At 39.5% G+C, this 23143-nt stretch overlaps 1 protein-coding gene across 1 annotated transcript in view; it reads right to left on the minus strand.

Annotated features, from left to right (window-relative positions):
* NYAP2 (neuronal tyrosine-phosphorylated phosphoinositide-3-kinase adaptor 2) overlaps positions 1 to 23143 on the minus strand; it is a 130699-nt gene that overhangs the window by 20796 nt on the left and 86760 nt on the right. The window contains exons 4-5 of the mRNA XM_035544968.1: positions 11987 to 12199; positions 3262 to 3365 (exon numbers count right to left, since the gene is read on the minus strand). Coding sequence (XP_035400861.1) covers positions 3262 to 3365; positions 11987 to 12199 — 317 coding nt within the window. The remainder of the gene's footprint in view (positions 1 to 3261; positions 3366 to 11986; positions 12200 to 23143) is intronic.

Below are 23143 nucleotides of genomic sequence, written 5' to 3' on the forward strand. Positions count from 1 at the left end.
GTGATATGTAGAACACCTCTCCACTACTTACATTCCTCTCTTTAGGATATATATTTATATTAGGGTATGTATTTAGCATATATAGCTATTTGCCACTTCTGTAACTCAAAAATATTCCATACTTCTGCCATATTATAGTTTCATGCTCACAGTTGAATTTTGACTTTTTTTTTCTACTTCCTTAATTTCTTCAACTTTTTTCTTACACAATAACTTCAGTTACGTGATTATTTTTGTTTATCCTTCACTCTAAATTTAGTTAATTCATGACTTAATCCAAGGTTGCTTCCTGCAACCATCTTTCAAAATGCCCTCACCATTTACCAGAAGTACAGAACAGCATGCTCTCTGCCTCTGCGTGTCTGTAACTGCTGGTCACCACTCCTAAGTGTTACTTTTAAGTGTTCTCCATCAGAGACCAGCCACATAATTCATTGTAAGCCCTTTCTTTTTATTTATAAGTGATCACTGTAATGCTTACCATCCATACGCCATAAATATGTTCCATAAATATTATCTGGTTAATCCTCACAACTCCTACACCGTTACAGAAGCAAGAAAATAAGGCATACAGGAGTTAAATGCCAATAGTTATAAAATTAGCCAGTATTTGTTTGAAATTCAAATTTAGGTTTCCTTAGTTCAGACCTTCTTTGAGTTACTAAGCATTCTTACCACTTGCATGAATCATTCTGTATTAAAACTGATGAGCCTTGGAGAGCTCAGTTGTACATCTAAATTTTTGTCAAGTTAAATGCTTGAAAAATATTAGTTGGGGATCCATGAAGATTTGAGAAAAACAATCAAAACAGTATTCTGCCCTTTCCCAGATGTACCCCTCTACCTTGAATCCCTGTGTGAATGTCAGCTGTGCCCATATCATCAACACAGAGGTGGATGACAAGAAGCATCCTCTTAATCTTTTGGAAAGCGTAACTGCTGATTATGATGTAGTTAAGGAAACCAGTATCAATATAATCAATAGCCACAGCACACAAAAACAAATACACTGTATGCCACAATCTGTCAGACTCAGAATGGGCTAACAACCCAGGCATTTCCAAACACATTTCACCCATCATAGATTATTTGCACATTAAGATAAAGTAGGTGTATAAAGAACACAATTGAAGCAATGTTTGTATCAGCCAAGGAGATAATGAGACTTATGTCTTTCAGCTGGAATCAGGGTCAAATCCACACCTTTACAAATTTATGCATTCATAATAAATGACAATTTAATAGATTGATAGTAAGAAATTGACAACTGGAGGGGAAGATGAGCAGAGAGAAAGCTTTTACCAGTTTTTGTTTTTCCTCACAAAGCCATGCCCATACATTATTCAATTAACAAGAATACCCTCTACAGTCACTTGAAAATTCCTCTTATCATCTTTGTTCCTTTCTTCTGTATAAAGTGAGGTGGATTTTTCCTCCACAGTTTCAGTGAACCCTGACTGCAGCTTCTAAGAGGCTCATTATCTCTTCTATCACATCAGCTTCTGCTTTCAAGGCTTATTGTTTAGTTCTTAATATAAATTGAGAGACTAAAATGCCTTCAAAACACCCAAGGTGCCTTTGCCACTGAGTATCCAGCAAATCATCACGTCTGACGTGAGACCTGTTTTATCAAAAAAGATGTACTACATGAACACCAGGACACTCGAATCCTTTGGAAGTACTATTACCTTAATTTCTTCCTTCAATAAAAAAAAAAATCCTTGATGCACTATTTAAATGGGCTGTCATTTTGAATCTCCATTATGAATTTGATTTTATGTAAAATATGTTTTAGAAACATGCAAGGCATTGTGTCCAGCAGGACTCTAAAGTAATACAGTAGCTTCAGTTCTGCAGTTAAATAATATTAACCAGTATGGACTAGGCTACACAACTATAACCTTCCTAACAAGTATGTGATGCTCTGGATTGAGTAAATTGACCTTATTCTTCTGGTCTCTGCTTTGGCCAAGAGCTTCTTGAAGCAACTCACCAAGCTACAGTAAACTTAAATAGGGAATTACATGTGAAGAAGTCCTAAGGGAGTTTACCACTCAGATCTCATTGAAGCTCAATAGGATTATGGGAACTAATTCCCTGAAAGCCAATTGAAAATTCACCATCTAAATAAGGGTGCTTGTGTGTGTGTGCATACCTGTATGTATGTGCAGATATATACATACGTGTTTATGCCTGTGTATACATACACCCACACACATACACAGCCATGTGCAGGCCCATACATGTACACACAAGTGGTACGGTATTGGAGCGCTCTGAGCTTGACAGAAGGTATTCACGTTATGTTTAAGTGAAACCCTTCCTCTCAATTACTACTCTCAGCAGTTCATTCTGTCAAACTAATAATACAGGTCTGCGCAGCGAAATGATACAATATCAAGTATTAGCATATAAAATAAAGGTAAGTATAGGTTTCCCATGTCTTTATTTCTTTTCCATTTTCTCTCTGTTGGAGAAATTTGCCAAACCCAAACACTTCCATTTCTTTCTTAAGGGTCTGTGTGGCATTATTGTTTCTGATGGGGGAAAAAAGTATCTCAGTTTAAGATATGAGGAGAATTTTACCCCTTTAGTTTGTTTTTTGGTTCCTAACAATATACAATAGATATAACTACAGCAGACTATTTCATAGTCCTGTAAGCATTACATGGCCTAAAGCTGAAGAGAGTCTAGCTGCCTTAACTAAACAAAACAACTTGCTGTAAGAGCAGTTTTCAGGACAGTGATAAATCACAGTGTAATACAATCATGCACTGAGCTCAAAACAAATGTAAGACTGGCACAAATATTATAGTACGACTGGGCAGAAGTCAAAGGTATGTACAAGTCATTGACAAACATTGGTGCAAGTGCTTTAGATGACATTTAAAAGAAATTTACACTTAAACACAGATTAAATTTATCAGTGTGATAAATTTTAAAGACAGTAAAAAAGTACAGAAAACGTGAAAAAATAAAAAATCCAGCGAATTCATACAGTACAGTTTTACTACATTTATATTACAGAATGAAGACAGAAAAGGATACAAAGAATTAAGAGCAAAGAAAATTCTACTGGCTGCATCCAGTGGAATTTCGTTGCCAATGAGAGATGCGCACACACAAATGCACGCAGACGCACAGAAAATAAAGACAAGAAAACAAAAACTCATCTACTGTAACAAATGACAGACACAGAGGTGAGAAACATTTGGCATGTTGCAGCACATGGAGTCATTCACGATTGGCTAACGATGGTACCTGGCTCGGCTGAAGGTCACTGGCTTGCCTGAGCGGAGTAACGGATGGAGGAGGCACACCTGATGTGGACGCAGACCGACCTAATCTGCAACTTGCTTTAGGCTCTGGGAAAGAAGAGAAAAGAAAAGAAACCAGTGAATTGGAGGGTGGTTACCGCTGCATTAATTGAAACATGGTGGACCCAGGATTCACTTGAAATGGAGTCTCCAGGCTTGGGTTCCAGTTTGTCTTGGGCATTTGGCCCAAAAGTTGGGTTAGAAGAAGGGGGGTTAGGACAGAACCCATCCAACATCCCGGCTTTTCTCCTTGCTCTCTATCATCTCAGAAGCTGAAGTAGAGAGTATAAAGCAGCAAACAGACAGGCAGCATATCAAAAACTTTCTCGTTGCTTTCCTCCTAAGGAAGGACTGTACAAAAGCAGTGAAGATACTGTGGTACTTTGGATTTGGAATGGCACCAAAAGCTCTAGGAAATGTGTTAAGAGCAGTAACTTGAGAGACAAGAAAGCAGGAAGAAAGGAGAGAAATTGGAACTTCAACAGTGGTAAATTCCAAACTCAGTTCCCCAGCACTGAGGTGATTACAGAAGCCTTGAATAGAAGAGAATGTTCAGTTCCAGAGAGGAACTGAACAGAAACGACATAGGTATTGCATTTCCCCTCTGTTGTCCATGGAGGCATTTCCCAGAAGGCTCTCCACTGATTTCCAGTGCAGCCTACTACTGTTAACGTCCTGGCATGAAGGTGACCGTGCAGCTCAGGAGTTCTGGAGGGTTTTTGTGTCTGAGCTATGCTGACACCAGTGTGCTACCCCACAGTGTTCAACACCCCCTGCCTGGTCTAGAAGAAACTGTTGTTTCCTGAGAAAAGGGTCTGCCTGTTTGTGCTTGAGAAAAATAGCTGTCCCTACACTTTGTGTTTATGGCTGAGGAAATATCTCCTTGCAACCCGTGACTCCTGGCTTAGATGAATGTGTTTGTTCTCTTCATGTTTTATAAGCCTTCCTCCTAACCCTGTACCTGTCTTTTCTATATAGCGGGTAAACACTGACAACAAGGACACTCTCATTCAGCAGATACACTTTGTACAATAGTAAACTTCGAATTTTATCTGAAATGATAGTGGTTTAATATGAATAACAAATAATTATAATAGTACCATGCCTCCTTACAACGAGTTGAAAGAATTTCTCCTATTTGGTCCTATATTTTCATGAAGAGAAGAAGGACTTATGCCTTCTGTAGTCCAGTTTTAGGAAGTATGCCTTTGAAGCACATATTCTCATGTATCTTTTGCTTCCATCTCTCTGAAATATATTTTCTCATTTCTCATTTGCACTGCTGCTTTGTCTGTGTGTGGTTTATATTAATATCTCTCTCCTACCTGGATCTCTAGTATCATCATTAGCCACTGGTCAGGCCATTGTTTGAAAGGAATAAAATTGTCCATCACTAGCACATCCTTAAGGTCACTTGGCATATCTTGGAAGCTTGAGGACAGCTGGCACAGTACGCCACCTACCAGCAGTGTGCTGAAATATGTCCTTCCAATCTCACTGATGCTTTTTCATTGTCACCTTAAATGCTTACTTTCATTGGAATTCAGAATTCAATACAGTATGGAGAAGAGCTATCCACTTAAGCTGGAGCACTTAGACCAGTGAAAGCATCTGTATGGGTGAATATTCATCAACTAAATATTAATAGGTTGGTTAACTTCCAGCTGGCTGAGCAGCAAAAATATTTATGCTGTTTGACAAATGCATTATTCAATTCACTCATTCCTAGTCAGTCTGTAAACATACCACGAGTCAACACAGCAATAAGCAGGCAGAAAGGAGCGGAGTGATCTCCCCCATAACCTTGTGTTTTGTACATAATCTGTTGTTTTGCTTTTTTTGGACTTGGGTAGTTATTTCAAAGGTTTGATTAGATTTTTGTTCAGATTTCACAGTCTGCGTGCCAGATTTCTGACTGGTTCTTTCAGTAGTATAGATGTAATAACAGATCTCGTGTCTGTTCCCTCCTAGAATTTTGCTGGGGTTTCAGAGAGGGCAAGAAGTGGGGTTTTTGGTTGTTTTTCACCTACTGCTAAGTAGAGGATTTTTTTTTTTTTTTTGCTGTGACAAGCAAAATCAGACACGCAGCATGTCAAAAACTCTGAGGCATTGTCTGCCATTGCTTCTGAGTTGTTTTCTTTACTTTGGAAAAGCAGAGAGAAGTGTCACAATCTCTAATCTGGATATATATATATATTACCATTTCCTTGCCAATGAGAATCCTTTCATCTAGAATCAAAGAAAGAAAATCTATCACGCACAGATGAAGTATTAGTTCCTTTATCTCCCTGTAATATATTTTACAGTATTAAGGAAACTATTGCAATTTCCATGGTGATCCTCACCAAAGGTGGTTTCAAAGACTGTTCTATCCAGCTTTTTTTTTTTTTTTTTAAAAAAAAAAAGTTCAGGAAGTTTGGTTATGCAGTAAAATGGATTTTTTTTTTAACAGCCATTCCATTGCTCTCAGAGGGAGTATTTTTAGACCAAATAAATACTCTATTCTACTGTAATTAGTGCTCTGAGTAACATCTTCACACTGCACGTTACTGTGGAAAAAATCCATAAATGCTCTGTTGCATAAGTGATGTCCAACTCACTGTTCTGCATTCTTCAGCATGTTATTTTTCAGCTGGACATCTTATTCACTGTACTGAGGGTAACTAGATTTTGAGTACAATGGTCATTTCAAATACTAATTTGTACTTTAGGCTGTCTAAAAAGTAGTGAGAGGTTTTCTTGAATGATTTTGTCCACTGTCCAGCAACTTTCAGTATCTTGAACTCTTGGTTTCCATGTTCATATGGTCAGTTCAGCTTGTCTGCAAGGTCTGCATATTGATACCGATCCTGGTTCTAGAATGAAAATGGTTTTAATATTTCCTGATGAGAACCTTGAAGGCAGAACAACTTCTGGCAGCAAATCTCAGGGATAGTTTCTAGTGTGAATGATATTGAGATAGCTCTCTATTAACATATTGAAATGAGTAGCCATGCGACTTCTTGAGAAGTTCCCTCTGTGACTATAATACATGATGTGGAGCAGGGGACATTTTTATCAGGCAGCCTAAGCACATAGGGAAGGCTCTGTAGACATCTGTCGTCTGAGGAGGACCCATTTGGTCATGCTCCATCATACTGCTAGCTAAAATACGTCTGGTGGGAGGTGGTGGAGTCACCGTCCCTGGGGGTGTTTAAGGAAAGGTTGGACATGGTGCTTAGGGACATGGTTTAGTGGGTGACATTGGTAGTAGGGTGGTGGTTGGACCAGATGATCTTGGAGGTCTTTTCCAACCTTAAAGATTCTATGATTCCATACTGATAAAGCTGTCATGGCACCTCAGCTCTGTGCTGCACTTCACTTCGCTATGTGGATGTATCCTCTGGTTCAAAAGCAAAACTGCTTGAAAGAGTTCCAGAGTCGCCACTCTGAACACAAAACCCTCTCTGCATCCACCACTAGGAGCCTTTTGCCATTGCTGCAAGCTGTTCGAATGCTGACGAGGACTAGCAGCCTACCGCCAAGCAAGGGAACTCATAGGCATATGTCTAAGTGCTTTACTGGGCAGGGGCCAGAGGATGCAGTGCACTTGAGTAGCCATTAGAAATGCCCCTTGCAATCAATGGGGTTTGAATTCTGGAGCATGAGGTTGGAATTCAGTAGATTATTCAGGGTAGCTACTGAGCTGCTCTGTAGATTTTATTTAGTTATGTTATGCACAAAAACGTTCATAAGATTCAGTTGCTATATTTAACCTATGAAACTTTTGTGGTGTCATTTTGCACAGCTTCAAATGACACATCCCTCTTACTGTGCCGTGTTACGAAAACCGCACTGCTCACCAAGTGCCTGAACCACCTCCAGCAGCCAGGTGCTGACGCAGCACAACGCTAGGAGGGGCTGGCTGGTCAGCTGTGTATCAGTCCCATCAGGTCACCCGTTCTGTCACCCACAGCAGCCACAAGATTCCCAGCAGTCCCTGTGGTAGGGAGCACCTCCACCTCCATGTGAAGTATGCCCACAGACACCGTCAGCTGCGCTGGGACTGGCATTACTCAACTCTCAGGTTTAAAGCTGAGTCCTGACAATGCCAGCAGGGTTACATGTGGATATAAGTGAGCAGACAGCCCCAGTAGGACAGCATTGTGGGTGAGAATTTTAGGAGAGGATACCCAACACAGAAATACAGGTTTTCCAATCACAAATAAGATTGCCTTAAAATTGTGTACTTAATTATGTATTTAAGCACTCGCATAAATGACCTCTTTTCTGGAAGTATAACAAAGTGCTGTCATCTCAGCTAAAAGATGTAGAAGCTTGGTTGGTTGCATTTAGGGCAGAGGGAGTTGCTGGATTTTTCTCAGTAAAGCAGAATGCTGAGATGAGACAAGATTGTATGGAAATATTTTCTATCAGTTTTATACCAATGTGTTATGGCTTTCTATATTCTCCAGAAATACAACAGCTCTGCACAATTTTTATTTTTGGATCTTAACGGGAAGAGTTCTTTTATTCATCCAAGGAAGACTTCATTCTGCCTATCCTAATCTTAATTCAAAAAAATACTCTGGCTGTCACTTACATTGGAGAAGCTTCTTATCCTGTCACAGTCTCTTCTTTGCACATGAAAAGAGAAATATTGCTTATTTGCTACAGCTGCCAAGAAGCACGTTTTGAATTAAACAAGGCGATGTGACAGGCTGAGAGTAATCACATGCAAAAAAAAAAAAAAAAAAGAAAGCATGCATACTGGAAAAATGAATCACACCTATTATCATCATACTGGCCTGGCCATGTTGGTCTCCTAAAAAGGGGTAAGCTGAAACATAACTGGAAATTATGCAACCTTCAGGTGGAATGAAATATATATTATTCTTTCACATACAGCAAGTATTCAGGACTTCACCTTCAGGAGTCACTTAGTGCTGAAAGCACAGGAGCGTGTCAAACTGAACAGTTTTCACAAAGGAAGCATCGAACCCATGCAACTCAGTGTTACTAGAAATCAAGAGGCCAAAAGCTTAGCTGTACTCAAAAACAAGTCAGATGACAAAAACCATGTCTGCATTAGATGAGGTATGTTTTAAATTAAGATTTGTTCTGAACTGTCATGTTTCAGATTGATGTCAACAACATAAACAATGAGGTAAGGAATAAACTCTGGCAGCGTTTTTTTCTTTAACACTTCTGTTTTTCTCTGATGCTTCTGGCATGGATGTCCATCAATCTCAGGACTCTGGACAAAAAGGACAATTTGGGAATTGCTTTGTTTCAAACGGCTGTAACACCACCGCTGCAGAGAGCAGTGCATACATCTGCAGTCAGGCTCTGGCATGGTGTGACCCAGCACACTGGAGATCACACGCCTGGCTCCTGGCACACTGGGTTGATCCCCTTAGTGTACAGTGCCCAGTACTGCTCATTTGGTTTTAGGTGGCAGGTGCTGCTAAGGGAGAGCCTGTCAGCTGAGAACACGGGTGACCAGTGTAGGCAAGCTCCAGCAGCATCGGGTCCTGGCCTGGACCTGGCTGCCCAGTAATGTATACCTCCAGCGTTAAGTTGCCTTTGCTTCAAGAATCCTTGAGGATTTAGTAGCACAGTGATACCCTGATATTGCTTGAGGAGAAAAAATAGCGTTTGGTGGGAATGCTGAGTCTTCAAGTGAAGCAGCCCTACCTAGCATTAATTGGTACTTTGCCACTATTCCCTTCTCGTGCTAATGAATGTATCTTGCACCTCGGGCTCCACAAGCATCTCTTCGTTCCCAAAGAGCTGGAAGTTAACTATTCATTGCTTCTGCAAATCCACCACAATATGAACCAGTAGTTCCAGTGAAAGGCAGATATTTACTCCCTTCCTGATTATCTGCAACGTTTGCAGCTTGAATACTAAATGGATTGTCTGAGAGACAAGATGATGGCGATTCAAAACCAGTACACAAGTGAAGAGAATTTGATAAAGGCGGTGCAGTGCCTGTCTCTAGCAGCAGGTGGCAATGCAAAATACTGCTTCACGGTTGCAGTTAGAAAAAAAGAAGCAACATTCCAGAAAATACTCTTCAAAGCTCCTGGAGTGAAGTTATCACAGCTTTCTGTTTCACAGATCTCATTTGGCTGTTCAGTACAATCGCAATGACTTTCTTAAAGGCCAGTGTGTCTCCAAGCCACTTGCATTGCTTTCTGTTAAGAAACAATAGGATGACAAGAAACAGAAAGTGGTCTTGACAAATTATGTGGCAGATGAGAGAACGATCAGTCATTAGTGACAGTGCATCTGACAGGCCGTGCTCATTTGAACAAAATGACCAAAAGATTCAAGATGCCGTTTGGAACAGGTTAATTCCCGTTCTGATCTTACTAGCAGGTGCAGAGACCCCACAAAAAAATCAGGTACTCACTCCAGTTCCTAGTTAATCTGTCTCAGCAGAGCTCCCTATTGAACAGACACGAAAAGTCCTTTCAGATTGTTTCTGTTTTACTGCAGAGCAATTCAACCCCATTTTCTTTAAATTATTCCAGCAGTGCCGTAACAAATGGTTGGACCAGTGCAAACGAGGAGGTAGGCAGCAAACTGCGGTCTTTCAAGGACATGACCACACAAAAACTAGACTTTTTTTTTTTTTTTTTCTCATATCTATGGCATTGGAAAGAGAATGAGAACTATACTGGGGATTGTCCTGATTTTATTTGGTCCTGTGGTAAATCTAAATTCCAAATTCATAGCACAGAATCACTACCTCCTTGATCCCAGAAAGCATTTATACCCATACAGATGTATTAAATCTCTTTTCTGGCATTCAGTTACGGTTTTAATTTAATTGTAAGAAATGAACTGTTACAGTTCACGTACAAGTTCATTGATGAGAACTGTATACAGCATTTTAAATGCAATGCCCAACCGATTAAAGGTAAATCATGTTGCTCAGGCAACAGCTAGAGACACTGGGGAAAAATACTCCTGGCAGATGAGAGGCAATACTCATCAAATAAAATATCACCAAATCTGTGGGGAAGGAAAAATCATAATCAGCTCACAAATTTTCAAGATAAAAAAGGAGTCAAAATTGAGCCAATAAATATTTCTGTAATTTTGCTTTCCATATGAGTCTTTGGAAGTCTTAGTTATGCAGGACAAAGTCACAGTTAACTAAATCAAGGCATGATTCAACAATTATTGCAGTTTGCTGACGCCAAACTAAGACTGAGGCCAAAATGTTTTGTCTCCTTTTGGAGATCAACCAACTGTTTAAAGTAAAACTTATGCAGAAAGTTTGGAGAGAAGTGCCGTATTTTGCTAAGAACTTACTCTTTAATTTTCATTTCCCTTCCGTTCTGCTCCATACTGTCATCCAGCAGAACTGAAAATGTTGCTACAGACCTTTGGTGTAATTATGAAATATCCTGATATGATTTGATGCATACCTGCATTAGCACTGATGTCATGTAATATACCAGGAACAGAATTCTTAGCAAAGCTGTGAGCTAACCTGGAAAATTTCTAGGTACCAGAATGCTTTGTAAGAACAGAAAAGTTAACAAAATGAACTAAAACCTACATTACCCGTGCTGGAGTCATGAAATTTGCAGAAAAGTGCCTTTTGCTGTTACAGGCAGGACTGTTTCATGGGCATGCTGTAGCAAGAAAAGCTGGACTACACAACTGCTGTAAATGATACTTAACATCAGTAAAGGCTGTTCAAGTTATCTACTGAGTTTCTGGTGTAATTTCCAGCAAGGCAGGGAAAATGCGACTCCCATTATCATACAGGGAAGCAATGCCCTACATGAGTGCTGAGTAACTCTTCTATCTCAGCACTGTAAAGACTAATCTCTGCCACTGACTGCCCAGCAGACCACTCCTGCAGGAATAGTTTCTTGTTTGAGTAGCTCCCTCATAGCCGTATTTTTATTGAAGACTGGCCATGAGGCTCCAATTCTATATATGCCAGCCGTTTTTAAAGTGGGTATTTTTCACAACCCAACCAATAAGCAATACTCTAAGTGAACTGTCAAATCTCAAAAGTGACAATGCAGTGCTTATCCAAGAGCTATACATATCTGTTTAGATGGACATTCATTTATCAGGTGTGTTTGTCTTATTCAATTTATTAAACAGGCTGCGTTACTTTTCATGGTTTATGGCAATTCATTATTATATATATATGAAATATGATGGATAAAATGCATAGATATGAATTTGAGACTTCTGAAATCTATAGTCATTTTAATAGAAATTTATGTATAGGCTTAAAAAAAAGGCGACTGCGTCCACTCACCCAACATATCAATAAGAGCCTTGTTTCTGCACAGTGTGTTTTTGTTACCATATGTGACATCTGAATTTCTGAACTTTTCTCTAAGTTGTCGTTTGCAAAGAGGGGAGGGCTGTCTGCCTTAGTGTTCCTCTTCAATATCAAATGGATTTTTTTAACTTCTTTTAAAATAGCTGAATGGCAAGTTTACAGGTTTACGTTTTCTATCACCATCTCAATCCTGTTCCAGTAGAGAGCACAAGCAGACAGTGCAACGCTTATTACAGCAGCAGCTAATGGGCAGATTCTAGAAGATATCTGGAAACCTGAAGAATCCAGACACTTCCCTACATCTTCAGAGATCCTTTAGCTCACAAGGAGATTCATGAGATCTTCCCCCCTCTGCTATTTGACATACCTGAGCTGTTGCTTCCAGCCAACATGGTTGGACTGACAGAGGATCTCCCCAGCCTGCTGGAGACCACGGGTGGGCCCGGCGTTCCATCCCATTCCTGAGCTTTCCCTGGCTCCCTGGAGGAAGCTGTCCCATGGTGGCCTCCCCTCTCTTTGTGTTCCAGCTTTGGTAGTGGTTCAGTGCTGTGACTTCTGATCTTCAGCTCATCTAGCGGTTCTACAAAATACACAGATGCAGATTTCATTATAGAGTGCCTGCTAATTACCTATATCATATAACAATCTTATGCTCAATATTCCATATATACCAATCATAAATCTTTTAAGCGCAATTTATATCACTATTTTACTATCTAGGCCCCAAACCTATAGCTTATGTTCGTTTCAACACACTTTTTAATTAAAACAATACATAATGCAGGAGATGGGTAAATGTAACTTTTCTGCTAAAACTTTTATACACCAGGAAAATATTTCTGAAAATGGTATCCTATCAAATTATGCTTTTATTAACAGTTTAGGGAAATACTACAATTATTTTGAGCTGTCATTTCTCTGAGAATAAGTTCTTCTCTAGGCACTTTCTAAGAAAGCTGTCTCCTAAGGCAATATTGTGCAAGCAACAGATCTCCACTCCTCCATGAGCACTAACAGAAAGCACACAATCCACAAATCTGTCCAGCATTAATATTTTGGGTGTGCCCAACACCATAACCTAGGGAATAAAATTTCACTTCACTGAAATATCCTTGGAGTTGTACAATGACTTTCTGCTTGCAACACCACGAGTCAATATAAGGGAAGAAATTCAAAAAACAATTGAATGATTTTTCTTTTTTTTTTTTTCAAGCAGTGATACCAGCTTTCTTCATGGCTGGTGATTTTCTGTTCCTTTCTTGAGACCCTCATTTCTTTTCTTGCAGGTTGAGCAATGCAATGGAGAAACAATTCAACCTTTTCCATCTGTAGCTGTGAAAAATTCACATGAAAAACTATACACAGAAGAAATATTAGATTACTAAGTCATAACAGCTAATCACTGTGGTACTCAGTTATTCAAAGCCTGCTTAACTGTTTAATTCCTTTTAATAGAAAACATTTGTATGAGTTTGGATTTTTATGCATCGTATTTAAGCTCATAAACATCCTTATGTGATGCTCTCAGTTCTAGCCATCCAGGTTTAGAAATCAACCCCCTGATGTACCTTAATTTCAGCGTGTACCAACAATCTTGGAATTTACACTTAATACAGATGGACAATCTTTCCTTGACACTTGCCTGGAAATCTTTTTGTGGCTACAAAAGACATTCCAAGATGGGGGAAAGCCAAGTGGAGGGAGAATGCCAGGAGCCATTCACAAGCAGGAGGTGACAACAGCCCCCAGGGGATCCACGTTATCTCTGGCAGCGCTCTGGGTGCGCAGGACTGCCAGAGATGCAGTGCCAAAATTTGCCTGAGTAACCCCTTCTTCTCCTGATCCCCCCAGGGCCTGGAACTGAGACTATCCAGCAGGAACTGCCACTCAGGTGGTACAGTCCCATGAAAATGAACTCCAATTTGTGGCTCAGCCCTTCTCCCACCATTTACCCTTGCAACAGTAAAAGTGGTAGAGGCAATATTTGACATCTATATGGGATGACAGGGGCCACACCTAAGCACAACAGCAACAAAATCTCATATTTTGGCTTTGAGTTCTTTGAGATCCCAGTCTGCAGATGAACTTGTTGAAGAGCACCAACACAGTCATTCTGAAGTTTCCTCAAGGAAACATCATATTGGAAAAAAAAATCTAACTGGATATGTAGTGTAATATATAACCATTACTGTATTTCATGAATTATTATTAATTAATAGTGAAAATTCATGTTAAGGATATCATACCACAACCTCCAAGATTTTATTTATTTTTTTTATTACTCACAGTAGTAACATTCCATCAGAAAAGTACAAAACGATCCCAGTTTAGCAAGTCCCATAAACAACACTCAGTGACATTTGTGTGACAAAGGCTTTCAAAAATCAAACCACTTCCTTGAACTTCTAGGTCACTTACCTACTTTAATGTATGCAAAAAAGAACGCTGTAATGAAAATCCAAACTGTTTGCTTTTCCTGTTTGGTACCCCCACAGGGTATAAAGCTGATTAGCAGTCTGTATCAGTATAACATGACATCTGCCTTTCAGGGACCTGTGCTACAAAATGTCTGTAACACAGCTCTGTGACTGCGTAAAGAGACTTGCTAATACAAAGAGCTGCACAAAGAAATGATGAGCCCAAATTACTAGATTTGAACTGTTTCACTTACCAATAAAAAGGCTTTTTATCTGAATATCAATCTATCAAAAATAACTACACACTTTTTCATATAAGATATGTACACACATCTGATTTTCTTTTTCTTTTTACCAATAACATGCACTTTGCACGACCAAAATTTCAAAATATTTTGGAAATGCACACAACTCTTTTTTCCACCAATACAGGACTCTAGCTTGCAGTGCTTACATTCCAGCAAAATGAAGAGAAAGCCAAAAGAATAGCAAGCATGTTCAAAAATACTGAAGCTGGCCTTACAAGCACGCCCCAACTCAACGCATCATGCAGTAGAGTTAATTTACTATGCCATTCTACTGGAAACGCCGTGATTGCCTTGGTGAAAACCTTCCCTGTGTGCATCCCATTGACACTACTTGAACACCAGCCCTTGAAATCTCACATGCTCGTGCAGTCAGCCCTTAGTTACAGTGGAAACACTCCATCTGAGTGTGGAGCTAAGGATTTGTCCACTTCAGTTTATTCAGCAGAAGAGCATTTGTACTTGGTGCTTGATAAAAATGATTTGTGCATTCCTAGTTTTATTATCAGCTGGATCAAAGTACAGCAGTTCTCTACAAACAGCTGGAAACTATGGAAGTATTCAGGCTAAATAAAGAGTTGGCTTATAGTCTGTTTCTTTGTAAGGTGTAGAAAATCAGTTTTCAGCTGGCTGTCTAGACTTTGTAAATTTATATTCCACTTTTCTTTCAGGGGGGATTTTCAGTTCCCAGTTTATCTGAAAAGTAATATATCCTAAAAATGAAAAGCAGATTGAATCAGATTATAATGTCAAGCAACCCATCCCAGAGCCCAAATCATTATTATTTTGTGATCATTATCAGTAACACTGATACACAATCAGAAAAACAACCTGTCAGTGTTTTATATAGTTTTCTATAATATTACTTTCCTTTTTACTTCAGAATACATTTAGAAAATAATAAAAAATTGTACTGCTTCACTTTCACTCAGATAATTTGTGGGGAATTTTACAAGAATTTCAGCTTCCTTAATAACTGTCAGTGGGAATCATACTCAAAGTCAGCTAAGAAAAAAATCACTGTGCTAGTTCTTGCTTGATAAAAGAGTATCTCACTTTTAACGTGCCTGGGACAGCTCCAGGAGTGCCAAACACTCCTCTCCCAGGTCCTGGAGCAACACTGGGACCTTTTGGTGACTCCCACCTGCACTTGGAGGTTTACATATTGTCAGCTACTCTCTGCTGAAAATGCAGCCCCATGGAGCAAACTCAGTGGTGGAAATCATTGTCCCTCGTAAAAACATGGTGGTCGTGGCTTCGGATTTTCACTCATGCCGTCAGGCAGGAGGCACTGGCAGACAGCAGAATACACACGTAGCTCCTGGCTGCTGGTACCTATGGGTTGGTGGCCTTATCATCAACTGAAATTCAAACCAGTGTATTTTAAACAGGACAACACTTCAAAAAGACTACAGCAAGATTTAAGAGGCCACTTTATCCACATTGATGCCATACTAAAGACACAAACTCTAACTGGTCACATATACTCTGCTGGAACATAACAGTAGCTGCCACACATTTTTTTATTCTTATTATTATTACTTTTTGTTTGAGAAGTGCAGCAACACAGATGGGATCTAAGTTACCTCATGCTGCTAAAAACCTTAATTTGAAGTTAGGAGATACTGAAGCTCAGTATTGTGCTGGGAATTCACCGAATCATATGATGGCCACAGGCAAATCTTTTCACAGTCAAGTGCTGTATTTTGAAAGCTGAAATTATTATGGAAAGCATCTTTATTGTTCAATAATTCGTAAGCCAAAATAGTACATAAAAATGTAAATTTCAAGAAATAATTCACTGCTTTAAATATTTATGGATACAGTTGGTTGAACTGCCATAAAGGCATTCAAATGCTTCAAGCACTTCCAGGTGTCACTATTTTAATATTCAAAGACATGCATTTTCCTTATTTATATCACATAAATCTCAGGCTTTTCAATGTCAAGAATAAGATGGTGGCTAGAATCTCGTACAGAGAACATATTTTATTTATAATTGATGTGTACATTTTCCCCTTTATGAAGGATCCCCTAACAGCTACGCACTCGGGAAGGCTGGCATGTGAGCTGGGGGACTGGAAGACTTGTAAATGCTGAAGAAAGTGAGAAAGAAACCGGGTTAATCAGCTGTAGCGCAGACCAAAGCAGACTGAAAAACACAGCTAAGGAAAATATCTTACCTGAAAAGCTGCCATTCAAATGAATGTATACCTTGTGGTCAGTCTGCCACTAAGCTCTTAAAAACACAAATTAATCTCAGGTTCTGGTGGCCTCTTAGCACAAAGCTAGGTGATAAACAGCAGAACCTTTGTAACCATTTGGGCCATTTCTGGGGGAGGGAAGAAGAGCCATTTTCTTAAGGAACTTTAAACGAGGCTTGCTCTCTGCTGTCTTTGTCAGTTGTGAGCTGCAACGTATAAGCTAATCAACCATGCATTATTCATGTAGTCTTCTTCTGTGTGTTTGTTATAAACCTAAATAAATAATACATCACTCCAGGCAGAACTCGGATACTTTGGGAAGTAAATGGCACTGCTCACAGGGCCTATATTTAAGCACGAGCAGGCACATGTAAAGCTAGGACAGCCACCTGGGATGGGGCGATGGGGTGTAGATGCAGTGAATGACAAGCCCCAACCACCCCAGCCCTGGCACTACAGGCCTTACCCCACACCTACGGCTGCACGGCGGGCATGCAGGAGCAGTGATGTCCCCAAGGGCACACCTGGCCACCAGCAGCAGTGAGGGACGTCCCCAAAGGGACACCTGGCCACCAGGAGGGATAGAGACGTGGGATCAGAATGCAGCCAGCACGTGTGTGAAGATCGGAGCTACCACAGACATGTCTCAGGCTTCAGCCCCTTCCTCATCCTTTCCCGCTAGCTCCTGGTGAGGACACAAAGCCACCCGCAGCTCCACCCGTGTCCCACGTCACGTCACCAGCACAACAGCAGCATGTGCCCATCCACTGTGGACATCGTATGTGGAGCCCTTGAGGAAATCCCAGGCCAGTGTTACTTCCTTCTGCACACCAGGAATTTGTATTTACCTGTACTACGCATTTCAAAAATAGGATCAGCCTTTTAATGGCTTTCTTGATGTGTGGTTGTCTGATCTGTACAGTCGTAAATGTATCAAAAGCCTGCCCAAAGAAAACAAATAGGCTATTAATACCTCACATGAGAAACGTGGGTAATGCTTGGTGCTTAAGCCATTTTTCCCCCAAAACGGGAGTATATTATACTGCCAGTGAAAGCCATTTCCTCATCTTTATTAACTATGGTGGTTTGTCTATGCTGACTTCATCTGCTTGCTAATTAGGCAGAAGTTTGCTTTGCATATCAATTTTTAATACCCCTTTTTACAGTTAAGTGAGAGTTGCAGCAGCCAGCTTGTTCAATTAAAAGCAGCTCTGACCTAGTTCCATGCAAAATCAATAGAAAGCCTGAAAGAGTCTCACAAGCCATCTAACATTTAAGGAGACGTGGCTGAAACGCTTCTCGGTGTTCACTGAGCACATGCTCCTGTGAGCAGCGTGGGGTTTGTTTTTACACAGAGAAATACGGATGAGTTCACATCTGCCTGGTACAGACCTGCCAAGATCAGCCCTGCCTGCTACAGACAGCAAGGGGAGGGGAAAGAGGGACCGCTGTACAATCTGTTTGGTCGATTTTCTGTGGCTATCCCAAAGCTGTTAAGTGGGCAATCCTGGAAAGAACAACGACGAGATAGGAAGAGGAAAAGCCCACACTGCAATTAATTGGAGACCGACAAAAAAAAAAGGGGGGGTGAGCATAGATTTATAACAAAAGATCATCCAAAGCTTTAGAATAAAAAAACATAAAAGAATATGGTTTAAACACAAAACAGAAATTTGGAAAAGGAGAAAAACATTGTAAAGGGAGACAGAGATATTCTCATATGTTAACTATATTGAGTAAATTTATTATTATTCCATATGAAGCTCCAGAAATTTCTGAAGAACTGTTAGGAATGTAAGCGATACTCAATGAAAAATTAAGATTATTAAGATCTAGGTGAAAAAAAGAATTTTCAAATTTCAATAAATTTCAACCAGCATTATCAGTCACTTAAAAAATAAAGTTTTAGAAGTTCTGCATTTTAAGACATACATTTAACACTGTTTGATGGCATACAGTAAGAGGAGAAATCCTCTTGTGATTTAGTCAGTCATCTTCTTGATTGACTGAAATATAGGAAAACCTGTTTTTAATCTTACATAAGGAGAGCCATTTAAGACAGTTATATTTTGCCACATATTATAGAAATGGTGACAACATAATACCTCCCGTTTCCAATGGGGCCATCATTATCTCATAATGATTTCTTTCACTCCCACCCTTGATCTTTCACATGTGCCTATTCTGATCCAGTTCACGTCACAGCCTGATCTTTTGACTAAGAATATACCTGAAGTATATGCACTGTTTTACAGCTGTATTACCAAGGCAATTAAAAATCAATGTCCTGGGATTCTCACCATTAAATCAAGTGGCATTCTTGGAAAGGATGTGTTGTGGTACTCCATTAATAGGTTTACTACTTACCTCAGAGCAGTCACAATTACGTAATTAAGCAGAACACTTTATTCTCTGATATTCACTCCATATTTGTCTTTTTTCCTCTTTTTTTTTTTTCTTTTTCTTTTTTTTAATTCCAGCTTTCAAAGCTGGATATATTGGGAATAACCAGAACCTCAACACAAGCCTCTCTGTTCCCCACTGCTTTCTTGGGCAAAAACCTAAGTACAGCAAGTCAAAGGCAATTTTGTCGTTGACCTCAACAAAGCAAGGACTTTCTTTCCTGCAGTTGTTATTTTGGGCTAGCCAGCTAGGCTGATTCATATGAGTGTATAGCATAGTTCCTATGGATGAGCTGCAAACATTTCTCTTACGTAGTCTGTGCACCCAGATCTCCCACTGACAATCCAGGCTGCCCTTTCAGTCAAACTAAATGTGTGCACATAGAATTGTAGATTGTAGATGGGTACATACATGGTCTATGTCTATTTGCAGCAAACAAGATTTAAGTGCAACAAGAAGAAAGATGATTATTTTGAAATGCTGGGATGGTTTTGGGGCAGTCTTGAGAACCTTACCTCTCCTCCTGCCTTCCCCACTGGTATCACTGACACTGCCCTTGGACTACTCAGCGACATGTGCGTGCAACACAAGCGCATCCTGCCATCCCCACCCTAAACTCAGCACGGATCAAAGAAAACACTGTTAGACAAAATAGGCAATTAAACTGTGGAAATCAGTGACACTTGCTATGAAAGGTTGCCCAACTGTTACTAGCTTTCAGTTTGAAAGGAAGATGGAGCCTACTCTTACTTAACTGCTTTCCTTCCCAACCTTGTTCATCTCACTACATGCTCATTCCATTATTCAGGTTCTTAGATGCACAGCCTTCATGTTTTGATGTGGAACTGATGGTTCGATGGTTACTGCATATGTCCTAGCACAGTATGACAAGAAATCAGAAGGCAAGGGAGAGCCAAAAAAGCTGAAATATACAGACATTTTAATAAAAATGTTTTGGAAGAAAGTTCATGACCTTAAGTTTCAAAGCTTCACTTCAAAATACCAATCGTTAATAGAAGTGCTGACTATATCAAACTTGGCAACATTTTTTGGTCAAGTTTTCTGCTGAAAAGCAGCCTTTGAACTACAACAGCAGTTCGAATGCAGTGTTTTTCCATTGTTTGATCACTTTCATATCTTCTAAAGCATACAGCATCATCCACATACAGTAGGAAACAAAAATCTGTCATTGGTCAAAAAAATACGGAGTACAGATGTGTGCACTGGTTGTGAAAACTGGAGACCAAAATACTCACCCTCGAATTTTCACGTAAAAAATCAGACAAAGTTGGAAAGAAATTATTTCTTCTTTTTCTTTTTTAACTACCTTTATATATATATATATATATATATATATATATATATAAAGTTATTGATGGTTTTCTCTTTATAGACCCCTTTAGCAAATGAGAAAATTTACCTTTCAATATTGGAACAAATATCTCATCTGTACAGCTTTCCTTCTATCACAGTATGTTACCAGTGAAAGGAAAGACTGAAGTTGTTGTAATGTTGGCTCTACCCAAATTTTGCTCTCAGCCTTACAAAGCCAGGCACAAGCACGTGGACTTTTCAATGCAGATGCTGTGCCAAGCCATAGCTGGGTACTATTCTGCAAGTTCTACCAATTACAGAATGAAACATCCATACCATTCTGTCTTTCTCCGTCTCTTAACAAAGTTAATGATTTTAGGCCCTCCCTCCTTTCTAATTACTGGTTTCATTTTGTGAAACTGTTTTTTACTCTTGCTAGCTAAGCAACTGTTAAGCCATGGCAGCACAGACTTCAGATCCCGAGGAAATAAGTAAAACCGCAGATGGCCTTACACAGCTCCGGCTGATGCCCGTGCTTGCAAGACATTACTATTATTGCTTTCGCAAGTGCACAGCAAGTGTGTCTCTATGTGTTACAACACATATAAATTAAAAATAAATTACACAAACGTTGCCCAAGCAGTAAAATGGTTGTAGATTTCCTGGAGGAAGGTACTTTTTGAGTTATGAATTCACACATTAAAATAAAGACATTCCCATCTCCAACAAAATTATACATACAGCTTTTCTTTTTCAGATGAATAGTTACAAGAACAATAGTTCTCCTTACTCATTCTTAAATGCCAGATAAAGTGCTAATTGCATGTTACTGTTTTAACAAAAAATAATTATTAGGGATGTATTATTCCATTCAGAGAAGTGAAAGTAACCTGAACCTTCACAGAAAATTGAATGCAAATGAACCTATTTTTTTTATATGCATTATCATCTTGACAATTATTTCTTCAGTGTTCCTGTACTTCTCACCTTATCTATACCTAGGATGTTTATACACTCCTACAGTTTAAGGGTTCAATATTTGAATCAAAGTTATGTGTATAACCCAAATAAAGCTATTTCCAACTCGGTGATTTCTCTTGTTATTGATAGACTCCTGGCAAGCCCAGAGAAAACTTAAGGAGACCATATCTACCTTTTCTCAATTCAGAGGTTTTTTTTTTTATTTTTATCATAGTATTATGGGTAGATTAGCTAATACACTGACAAAAAACGTGTAGAATACCATGCAGTCCACATGCTATTTTTTCTTAGTCTTTGTATTATTCACTGTTACATTCCAGAGGTATAAATGCCTTGATTTGCAGACTGGTTTTGCAAGGAACAACAACCTAATACGAGGAGAGGAACCCTCTTGCTGTAATTTATAATGGGATCCCCTGAAGTATGTCTTATCTCATACTTCAAGGACATTTGGATTGGACCTTTAATGACGGGGTTTAAAAATTGAGCTCACTCTGCCAGGAATCAAATCAGACATGCCAGAAAATCTGTGTTTTTAAAAATGGATATATAAGCCACTTAGCCCAAGAAATTGTCAGTCTTTGTTACACAGATCAGCACAGTAAAGACGTTTTAAGAAACTTCAAGAGCAGTCAGAAGTACTGGAGGATTTTAGAACTGAGGGAGGAAACCTTGTTCTTTCCTTTATTCTTCCCAAAATTCCCACCATCTTCTCTTAAAACCACATAGCTTTTAGAGCAAGAGTTTTTTCACTATAAGTGCAGGTAAGGCATTTAATTAAACTCCACCTCTTGTAAAGATGCAATGACAGCAGCTCAAAAGATCATGAAACCAGGTTTGAAGTCATAAGCTAGCATTCAAAAGACTTGCATTTAAAATGATCTTGAACAGCTCCTTTGGCTATGATGCAGATATTCCAATTTCAGGGGCGGGGCGGGGGGAGGAGGCTGTGTTGCAGATTTTTGCTAGTGAAACTCTTTTTTGCGTTCATAGTAAATTTGGGTGAAGTTGTTAAGCTCTGCTCTCCTTGAAACCTGCATGCTGTTTCACCTTGCTAAAGCTCACAGTCCTCAGGTTGGTGGTGGTAGGTTGGTCTAGGGGAATTTGGCTATTTTTCCTAAACAAAATTGTGATCTAATTCCTTGTGATTTAATTTGAGCAAACAGGCTGAAATGCTATCTCCATATGCCTACCTATGGAATATGTCATATCTGGTTAAAAGCATTTTATGAACATTGTTCTTCTTAAAAATAAACACAGACAAAATGTAGGCCTTCCTATTCAGGGTCTCTAGTTTTACTTTTTTTAAACAAAGAAAAATGCATTTGAATCCTAACTAAAAGAAAAACTGATTCAATTCCATGTATCAGCACCTGGTTATGAAGTCCAATTCTAAAAGATGCAGCAACTGCCTTGAAAAAGGAGCCCTGTATTGCCAGCCAGATGGCAACCCCAAAATTCATGGCTTCACCCTGACAGCCTGGCTGACTGACCAAAAGATGCACTACCTCACCATCCACTGGTTTGATTCACACTTCCATGAACTCACTTTATCCCCTTTGGAAAGCTAACATGCACAGATACCCTTTTCGTATGCCCAAACTGCAATTCCACTAAAACTGCTAACTCTCCAATTGCTGCAACACGTGATACGAGTTTAGAAAAGCACTCCATGGAAGTGCTATAAACCAAAGCTGAGTGCCTGATGCCAGACATCTCCTCTAGTGTGAGATTCCATATTATCTTCAAGTAAATTATCTCTAATTCACACCAGTTTAAAAATAGTCAGACAGTCCTGTAACACCTCTCTGGGGTACAAAGTTTCAACATGTCCATGCTCGATGCAGCCATTCGCTGTTCTAGCAGACAGGAATGAAAGGTGGCCACGTATCAAATCCAG

Source organism: Cygnus atratus, chromosome 9 (genome assembly GCF_013377495.2).
Source record: "Cygnus atratus isolate AKBS03 ecotype Queensland, Australia chromosome 9, CAtr_DNAZoo_HiC_assembly, whole genome shotgun sequence".
Lineage (NCBI taxonomy): Eukaryota > Metazoa > Chordata > Aves > Anseriformes > Anatidae > Cygnus > Cygnus atratus.